The sequence below is a fragment of the Euwallacea similis genome, chromosome 12 (genome assembly GCF_039881205.1).
Source record: "Euwallacea similis isolate ESF13 chromosome 12, ESF131.1, whole genome shotgun sequence".
In the NCBI taxonomy this organism is placed as follows: Eukaryota; Metazoa; Arthropoda; class Insecta; order Coleoptera; family Curculionidae; genus Euwallacea; species Euwallacea similis.
In genome coordinates, this window is record NC_089620.1 from 422061 (window position 1) to 432342 (window position 10282).

At 34.9% G+C, this 10282-nt stretch overlaps 1 protein-coding gene across 1 annotated transcript; it reads right to left on the reverse strand.

Moving 5' to 3' along the window:
- Nucleotides 1-293: 293 nt before the first annotated feature.
- On the reverse strand, nucleotides 294-9642 carry LOC136412350 (polyamine-transporting ATPase 13A3-like). Its single transcript, XM_066395400.1, has 18 exons — nucleotides 9393-9642; nucleotides 5958-6055; nucleotides 5738-5905; nucleotides 5625-5683; nucleotides 5497-5573; nucleotides 5285-5441; nucleotides 5032-5236; nucleotides 3774-3972; nucleotides 3602-3721; nucleotides 3371-3552; nucleotides 3122-3322; nucleotides 2772-2960; nucleotides 2477-2587; nucleotides 2207-2420; nucleotides 1969-2154; nucleotides 1660-1808; nucleotides 1395-1611; nucleotides 294-1344 (listed from the first exon to the last, which is right to left on the reverse strand). Exons 1-18 carry the CDS (start codon nucleotides 9415-9417, stop codon nucleotides 317-319), a joined length of 3585 nt encoding a protein of 1194 aa, XP_066251497.1. The 5' UTR covers nucleotides 9418-9642; the 3' UTR covers nucleotides 294-316.
- Between the last annotated feature and the right edge of the window lie 640 nt (nucleotides 9643-10282).

Sequence of the window (10282 nt, forward strand, 5' to 3'; positions counted from 1 at the left end):
GTGTAAGTACGTTCCTGCTAAAATTTTCTGACGGTCATTTAACACCTAAAGACATCTCTTTCTCTTATTAGGATCCTCCACCATTACCGTGAGTTTTAGGTTGCACAATTGTGTGAAGAGAGAACTAGGGCGTGAATCTAAATTAACTACGAGAGCTAAAGATGTGAAATCTAATGTTTAACCTGCTATTTTCATTTCATTTTTGAAAACTCTTAACTTGTATTAGAAACTACTTTTTTCTTATCTGAACACTAATTAAAAGTTACACATTGCTATCAACAATAATCCATTTATTTAAAATAATCCACAAAACAAGCTACAACCTTACACTCTTCAATTCCTCATCACTATCCACAAACCCCACATTATCAACCCCATTCATTTTTTCATTTATTTTAATAAACTTCAGCGACTCTCTACTGGTAGGTGGCCATAAGCGGTCATTACGCAACTCTTTGGCCACATCCACATATTCCTTTCTATTTTTTGAACATTTACTGAATGCTGGCTCTATTGCCTTCTCCAAAACAACCTCTACCAGGAAACATTGCACGATATAGCAGGCTGCAAACGTCACCAAAGCAACGTAAATACACATCCACCTGCCGTCCATTTCAGTGGGCATTTGCAGCTCCATCACCTCTGCGAGCCAATCACCAGAGAATAAAGTCATATAGCCGCAAATGATTGTCATTCCCAGAAGGCAAAAGATGAAGATTAAATTGGTGAAGATGTTTTTTCTGTAAGGTTTTCCTTTAGAGAACGTTACGGCCATGGTGATGTATTGGAACATTGAGGTGCAATAAACGGCGTAGTTTTCGAAAGACGGAGCGAAGGTGGTGATGCCACTTTCACTAGGGTCGTACTCGAAGGAGTGGAACCATTTGTAAGTTTGAATGTAATGATAGGAGAAGAGTTGGGAGGCTGCTGCAAGGAGCATGAATAATGTGATTGAGCATAGAGGAACGAAGCTTAGGAGGCTGGTTCTAGGGGGTGTTTTTGCTAGTTTTGGATTGGCCTGAGTCCTCCCAAAAGTGGCTGCAAAATTTAATACTAAACATACGTCGATGAAGAGAAATTGCATGGAGCTTAGATTGGTGTCTATGGCATAAAGAATCATCACAGAAGTGAACTCTGTTAAACTGTAGCAGAGCATCATTTGAAATACTCCGAACGAGGTGACTAAGGCGGCTCTTCCTTCTTTGATAATTTTGGGAGTGCAGGAAATGTTCGCTTCTTTAGATGTAAAAGGGGAGGCTACGCTGGATTCTGCCTCTGAGAGGGAAATCCCTACGTGCGCTGCTTTAAGGGCTCCGCAATCATTAGCTCCATCTCCGCACATAGCTTCAGAAACTATAGTTATTTCTAAGTTCATTAAAATAATTAAAACTTACCAACGTAGTAGCCCAAATTCTTCAAATACTCCACTAATTGGGCCTTTTGTGCCCCGGACATGCGAGCGAAAACCGCTCCTTTGATCATTATTTTCGGGATTAATTCCGGGAAATATTTGACCACGTTCGACCAGCTTTGACCAGTGACCACAAAGTAGTATTTCCGATTATTTTCACTTGCAGATTCTATATCTTTGATATTTCCATTTTTGTAACCCTATAGAAAAAGGAGTAAAATGGTTGCTTTGTTATAGTCAAATTTTACCTGAGTGGGCGGTTTCTTTAAAGCCAGATAATTTATGATTGCAGATTCGTGTTTTGTGGGTTCTTCTGCATAGATTTCAATGGCGGTGCAGGATTCGTCGATGATGTGGCATTCCCGAGCCACAGTGACTGCAGTCTGGATGTTGTCGCCTAAAATTAATCCAGAAAACCTGCCGTTTGAGTTATCGCTTTGGAATCGTCTGAATCATCAATTTTAGTTCACTTTGGTCCAATTGTAACCTGATGTTTTATATATATAAATTTTTGCTCTAGTTGTGAACAACTAATAAGTGCAATGTGGAAATCTCACCTGTAATCATAACGACTTTAAGCCTAGCTTCTTTGAGGACCCTTATCACTCCCTCACTCTGGGGTTTTAGGCGGTTTTCTAACACTAACAGTCCTAGGAATCGAAGATCTTTTTCCACATCGTCTCTATGGCATTTGCTTATTGCTTCGTAAGGTAAATCTTGAGGCAATTGTCTACTTGCGAGACCTAGGTATTTATTTACAAGTTATTCAGATTTTTAAATAAATTTTGTCAATACCTATAACTCTATATCCTTGCTCAGTATACTCCTTCAAAGTTCTATGTATCCCCTCTGGCACTGAAACCTTATTGGACAATGAAATCACTTTTTCGGGTGACCCTTTGCAGAACACCTCAAACTGTTCCCTTTCAGGTGATTTGGTTATCACTGACATTCTTTGTAAGGTGGAGGAAAAGTGGAATTGCTTGACAATGCCGATTTCGTGGATACTCTGCAAAATTCTATAATAACGGAAAAGAATTTAGTTTGAAGTAGTTTAAGACATACGCCATTTCCATTGGTTTGGCTCGTCCTCACGATGCATGCAGGCACAAAATCACCGTAGTTTTTTCCTTGAAGATGATTGTCCTCGAAAATCCATCCTGTCGATTCAAACATCTGTAAATTACCGGTTAAAAAATAATGTGCACGTTTAGTACCGAAAAATCAAGGCCTGATTAAATTTATCAAGAGAATAATTATCACGGAATCTATAAAATAAAGCTTTATTAGGTTTCCATCGGAACTATTTTCCTGATAAAGTTGCCCATACTATAATTTATTCGCCCTTATACTTCAATACCTTGACATCCAAAGGATCCCCTCCAATTTTCCCTTCTATAGAAGTCAATGAATGGCACGTTGCCATTCCGCGAAACAAGTCAGAACTGCTCGTTAACATCTCAATGTTCTTTATAGGATTTCCAATGTATTTCTCTACTACCGGAACCACGCCCCACATGTCCAATGCGTCTTCAGTTAAAGTTCCTGTCTAAATTTTAAGTTGTTTGAAGTTGAATATATCAATATCTTGACAACTTTGCCGGGAAGATAATTATCCAGGAGATGATCTACTTTGGTTTCATTGTTTCTATGGAAATTATCTTGTTTGGCAAAGTGACAAAGAGTTTGATATTTAGTCTTAATTTCTACCTTATCGAAGCATATACAATTTACAGATCCAGACACATTAATCACCCTGGAATTAATACAGAAAATCTTGGATAGTTTAAGTCTGTGCAGGGCGAATAGTTTGCCCACAGTCATAGCTGCTGGTAAGGCTGGAGGGATGACAATAGTAATTATATCAAGGGCTTTAATGGCGATGTCTGCGGGATCTATTTGTCTCGATGACTAGAATATAGAATTGTATATTTCATTTCAAATGGATGCTGTAGCTACCTTAGAGACTACAGTGTATATAACCCCCAGCACAGCTATTCCAGCTAGAATTGCTATATACTTATAGCTGTCTCTGTCGAATTTGAAATCAGCTGGTGGGGGGTAGAGAATGCTTCTCACCAACTCTCCTTTTGTGGTCAGAAATCCAGTTCTTATTACTACCGCCAAAACTTTTCCGTTTTCTGTTAAATAAATTTCATTTATTTATTTTTTGAAAATATAGTTATTTACCATGTGATCTTGTTTGGATCACTTTAGTGCCACAAAATAAAGTGTGATTGACGTCCTCCTTTAAACTGTAAGGTGTGTCATGGTGGTCCAAAGGAGTTTTTGTTATAGGTACAGATTCACCTTTAATTGGCCTTTTTAGTACTGTTAAACAAAAAAGCTTCGGGAAAGTTACCAGTAAGCATGCTCTCGTTCACAATACAGTTTCCGTTCAACAACACAGCATCACAATGCATTTCACAACCTTGTGAAGGTATCACAACCACGTCACCAGGCACTAAACAGGTGGTGGAGGTCTCTTCGAAAATTCCATCTTCTCGGCGAACGGTCACCATTGACGTGAAGTTGACGGTGCCTTTCAGGTTCTTTTGATTCTAAAAAATGTGAAAGAACTAGTTTATGATGGCTTAGTTAATAGCAGAAACACAGTTTTGTGTTCTCGTTTTAAATTAAAAAAATCGGCAATTTTAATTTTTTTGCCCAAAGTATCCATTAATCCAGATTTAGTTGTGTTGAAATGATTTTTTTCACTTTATTTCATTTTAAAAAAAACTTGAACATAAAAGGTCTAGGACCTAAAGATTTTTTTTTATGTGGCAGCTTTGCTTGTCCAAAATTGCAAAACGCAGGAACCTTATTATATAAGGACTAAAGTGAAGTTCCTTATGATATTGATGTATTGCAGGTTACGATCTTCATTTCCTCTTTTTTCATTTCATAAACATGAAAGCCTTTCAGTTTAATCAGAAATTGCTATAATTATACTAAATACAGATGCTTCATCCAATCCCAACATTTCCGGTGAATTGATCTTGTGGTCCAAACCTGGAGAGAATAAATTCATCTCTTGTTCTATGCAACTCATTAGTACTGATACGCGCAGTGAGATTCTCACTGATTCCTATAGAATAGGGACCTTGCTCTGATATCCATCCTCAAAAACAATGATTAAAAGCAATGTTATCATTTCCCTGTTTTAATAAAAGTGGTAAAATTCAGAAAAATCTATGGAAATGGATGCGGCGTAGCACGAGATGATTAAAATATGATGATTAAAAATGCGTTGTTGTTGCTATTTTTTTTTAATTAAAAAAAATCATAAAATTAATCATTATAATTATTGTTTATAACAGATACTTAAATAACTCTAATATGTGTGACGATGAGAAAATAATAGAATTGAGGAACATCTAAAGAAATATCGTGACCGTACTGAACTTTGATATTTTAAAAATTCTTTCTATGGCATTTAATGTTTACAATAATTAGTATTTGTTGGTAAAATACATGCGAAACATTTCCTGCTTTTTGCAGCTGAATGAAGGGGTCACTTAGGGCGATAACAAAATTTAACACGTTTGGACTCACATGTCTGATAATTAGTTGTTTTCATCGTATGCGATATTTGTAGTTTATATTTGAATGTAAATTACCTTCCGAGTCTGCACAATTGAGGTGGATATACCGACTATCGACATTATAACGATGGCAACTGAATAGTAATAGTATTGCTCAGCTAGCCAGACCAATAAACTGAATAATTGGAACATGTAGAAGGGCGTGAGGGCTTCCAGGACCAAGAGCTGCAGCACCGTCTGTTCCGGTGTTACTATTTCATTATTACCATAGACTATTCTCCTAAAAAAAATTTTAGTTTCTGCCAGGAAAAAACATTAACGAACTCACTTTCGAATTTGTTCTTCACTGGACAGACCCTTAAATTGGTGCAATCCAGCCCTGCTAATCCCGTTTTCTAGGCCTGCAAGTTTAATAAAAGTTTCCTTGTCTTCATCCCAAATGTAAGTCAGTTTCTTGCAATTTACCACGCGGATTTGGTATTTTTCTAAAACGGGTTAGTACTTGTTTTTATGAGACCATTGATTGAGAGTTCTACAGACCTCTAGTATTTCCATCAATCAGTCTGAACTTTAGCAATTTTTTTATGTTGTCTGCGTAGTTTCCTTGTAAAGAGTCGCTGAAAAAGTAATTGGTTTTATGCGTTCTGGAGATTAGGTGTTACATGTACCTGCTTAGACTAGTGATTTTTTTCACGAAGTGTGTGCTAGTTTTCCCAATGTATATGTCCTGAAAGTTGTGGTTTTAATATTTATTGAAATTTTACTACAATTTTTCGTATACCTTTATCAGTAATTTTTCGGCCACCTTCAAGTGGCACTTCCCGTGAGTGGCTTTCAGGTGCAAAACCGGGTACCAGTGGAAAACAAGTCTCAGTATTCCCAATGTTAGCAAGTACAGAACCATGCAAATGTTGCATCTCAACTTACTGACGACAAACCCTTGTATCTCCTACAAGTTTAAAGTTCGTTAAGAAGAAACGTATGTTTATAAACAAACTTACCATTTGATCATTTTCACCAAAATTAATGTATTGAAATCCATGACCGTTATTTTTATCGGGTTTCCCGTTTGCTTTGCTGTTTTTTGTCAAATTATCACCTGAAATGTGAATAGTACAGTTCAATGTCACTAATGAATTGAAAACATATGTACATATATATATTTGAACATAAATACGCAGTTTGTAGTGAATACTCATGACTAGATATAGAAAATGATCGTGTATTCATTAAAAAAGGTTTGTGCCAGTAAATACTGAGCTTCAAAATCAGTTTTTTACACATTTTTTTCTACCTCATATAATGTTTCGCATATAACAATGATGCTCACCTCTATCATTAATATTAATAATATCGAAAATTTACTGAGTGACCCCAATACATGCGAAATTATGTGACAGGAAGAACTGTGTGACGCAAAATTATTGCTATCATTAGTCTGTAGGGTCAATTAACATGAAAACCAAGTGCAAGGTCATAAATGTGAGCATTTGTATCTGCAAACTAGGATATGCTTGGGACATTTCCTCATTGTGATTTCAGTTATCTTAGATTTCATATTATGATATACAAAAATGTCACAACAATGATTCATTTATTGTCATAAATTGCTTGTAAATTTTCTGGCATTTTAGATAAGAGGCATTTATACCTATTTTTTTACGTACAGGCTTTATAATGCATTAGCACTGTGGATAATTAATCTGGAGTTAGAGACCAGAAGTGTTTATGATCTTTTTCGTAGGGCTTAAGAGTTGCATTTCGGTAAAATGTTCGCTAAGACAATTATGGACTGGATAATCACATTCGGGCCATCTTGTGGTCGCAGTCTCAAAGACACTCCTTCGCGCAAAAATAACTAGCAACCTTTCTAACTATAGCTTGGTAAAAATGAATGATTTACCAGCTAAAAAAAGTCGATAAATACGAGCAAAAAGGTAGTGCCTGTTAAGTGCCTAAAAAAAGAGTGTCTGATGTCATACATGAACAAAAATATAGTAACAATAACGTTTTATGGCAAATTTTATGTCACTTTGACTTAAGTCTAATGAGGCACACATCTCAACAAGCACTATGTGCCCAATTGCTTTGTAAACTTGATTTCGATAAACACATATCCGGTTTTATCTGGATTTTACAACACGTTTTCAATGTAGCTAATTAAATGGTAGTGGAACCAATTTGTTAATTGGTTAAATACATCAATATGCTTAGATAAAAAAATTTAATGTTTATAAAAAATATTACTAAGGTTTTTACTTTTATAAACATAATTTAATAAATTTATAAATAAAAATAATATCGTCATAAAAACAGATTTGTCTATTGTATAATGCAATTAGGTACGTGTGTGATTTTATTTACTTTATGAGCGTTTTTCTTTCGGAATTACCGAAATCGCTATTGACTGAAAAACATCCTGAATAATAAAAACGACAGAATAAAATTTTTCATAAAGTACCATCAAATAATGATACCACGAAATATACTCTAAAGTCACAAAATCATCATTAAATTATAGTTACAGCAAATTTGCCTTCTAATTTATTGTTAAATAATTACTAGTTTAAAATCACCTGACAACGAGTTTTTTCTGTTATAAATAATGGCTTAATGTCTACTTTTCTCAAATTTTATGTATCTGTTTGTTGTCATAAAGTAATGGAATAACCAATAATTTGCATAAAAAATATAGTGTCTCAGATTTTGACATAAGGCTTATTCCAAAACTATTAAATTATTTTTTATTCCTGCAATTTCTCCCAAAAATCACTACGCTTTTGATTTTTCTAGAAGTTCAGGCTAGATTTAAGGATGTAGAGATCCCATCTTTTTAAGAAATGACATATGTAGATACTTCATTCTTATCGAAAACGACATTCTGAAAATTGTCCCATCAAAAGTGCGTATCTCATTCCTGAAATTGCAACAGTTCTGTCACTACGCCTGTCATTTTTCATGTATAAATTCAATATTATGTTTTGTAGAAAGATGCGTTATCTAGTTGTGTCAGCTCCATTAGCGTACTGCATATTGGAATTTAATAAATTTACAAAATTTACACATATATAAACGTAAATCTATTTTTTTAAATCTTGAAATTGGTTCACTGATTCGATTAGTTCTTTGACTTTTGACACATAAATTTCCAAATGAATACATGATGGAATTCAAAATAAAGAATACAGGATCGTATTGAAAAACTGAATTCATTGTGAGAAGGTCACAGAACGATCGTCTGATATGAAATATGATGAGGTAGTTTTTAAATAATTTAAAATTTGTATGATAAAATTAAATCCATTTTCGGCATTGCTGTCAAAAAACCTTAAATTCACTTTTATTTTCATCGTTTCTATTGTTCTTTAATAAAATTTCGTAATTATTATTATTATTTTTTTAATTCGTATTTCATTCAATTTTACCTCCCTTCAAGTATTTTAACATGAAGTAAAACAAAATTTACCTTGAGCATCACACATTTTCTGATTCTCTTAGTCAAGAACTTTTGCATGTATGTTTATAAGTCCCAAATGAACTTTTCCCCAACTCAGCCCCTTAGCACCAACTATGGTATTATCAACCACCACACAATTAACTACTTGTTCTCTCCAAAAATTCAATTGCTTTCGCAGTTTTATACTATAAGCTATTAAAGTCGATGTTATTCGGATATTGCGTATATTATATCACCATATAGGGCTTAGCAGGTGTAGTGTCACCGCTGGCAATAAAGAGATTTTGGTTTTATTTATTGAACTCTGTATGGAAAACTAGAAATATTGCACGGGATTATCTTGATAGTATTTTTTATTTGACGTTGTTGCTAAAGTGGTTTAAATCTCTTGTTGCGTTCGTTCGTTTATTTTATCTTTGTGGTGCACAAACAAGAAAATTGACAGTAAAGGCCAGCAAAATAATCAAGGCTCCAGTTACGGAGTTTTGGACCAATCAACAGGGATTTATCCAAAACCATTGGAACTGACATTTTCTGGTTCTAGTCAGTTTTGAGCACCCAGTTTTTATTGAAAATCAAAGAGCGAACTAAATACAAGATTCCGTTTATCGACTTGTGGCTGAAGACAAGTCAAAGAGGTTATCACCATAAGGGTCACTGTAACGTAGTTTTAGCAGACTTTGTCTGGATGTGTAGCAATGGGGAAATTTGCATTTATGAGTGAATCATAAGAGCACCATTTTTCGGGTGTATAGATTATATAACGAAACAGGTACGCAAATGGGTAATTTCTTTCTTCCTTAAATAAGAAATATTTCATTTAAAAAAATGATAACGTTTCTCCTCTCACAAATACCTCCTAAAGCCTGCTTCCAATTAGCCTAACTGAGCGTGCGCGGACTGCGGCTTTATGGAAACCAAAAAAGCGCATTCGGACTAATTTTTGGTTTATCAAAAATATGAAAAAAGTGAAACTCACCTTGAATATTGAAATGACTAACCATACCGCACCAGTATCGAGCTCCTTTACAATAGTTCTCCTTCAAAATGACTGACTGCAATCAGCGGTCGCAATAATTGTTTAAGCAATTTACGTTAAAATTGCGGCATTTTCGAGAAATATTTTGCAATCACGAATATGTACACTTTCTCGAGGTGTTTTGCAAAAAAATACCGGCACGTTATGATTCTGTGTGCGAGCATCGCTTTTAAATGCTAACGGTGTTGTACGTTGATATAGCATGTAATACAGCGGCTAATCGTCGATGTTAATGAGCGTCAGCGTCACTAAGAGGGGAGTATGCGGTGATTGTTCATTATTGCAATAAAATAAAATAAGTATAGTAAAAGCTCTAAATTTATGTTTTAATCAAAAAAGGAGGTATTTGAAACGAAAGCAAGAAACAAACCAGAATTTATTGTATTTGGCGTATTATTTGAAACATTTTTATTCAATAAAGTTCTCAGTATCGGAAAGGAAAGGAAAATTCTGTTCTTGGCTTCTCAGTTCTAGAAGTTTCAAAGACAACAAATCCAGGATTTCAAATGTCAAAATGTCAGTCAAAATGGCCACCAAACCTACACGATTTACACATCCCTCCCGAGGTGTTTTACGATTTCGCTGAGGGTGAAACGTAAAATTGACGTTTCTTGTTGATTTTCGTGATGATTCATTGTGGTGTTGGTGATTGAAAGCACACAATATCATCTAATGTATGCATACATACCGGGCGTTTCAAGAAAGTGGTTCGCTCTTATAACTTTATTGTTTGTAAACTTAGAAAGTTTAAATTTGGAGAGAAGCTATATGAGAATAGAACCGATTGATTGACATTAATCACGTTTATCTTGCACTTTCAGTTTATCAGG

Bases quoted from the DNA above. Each gene is read 5' to 3' on its own strand.
- LOC136412350 (XM_066395400.1), bottom strand. From the start codon at position 9,417: ATGGTTAGTCATTTCAATATTCAAG. The intron at 6,056-9,392 runs GTGAGTTTCACT...TTCACATTTCAG, and splicing joins TAGTCATTTCAATATTCAAG to GTGATAATTTGACAAAAAAC. The intron at 5,684-5,737 runs GTATACGAAAAA...CACAACTTTCAG, and splicing joins CCGAAAAATTACTGATAAAG to GACATATACATTGGGAAAAC.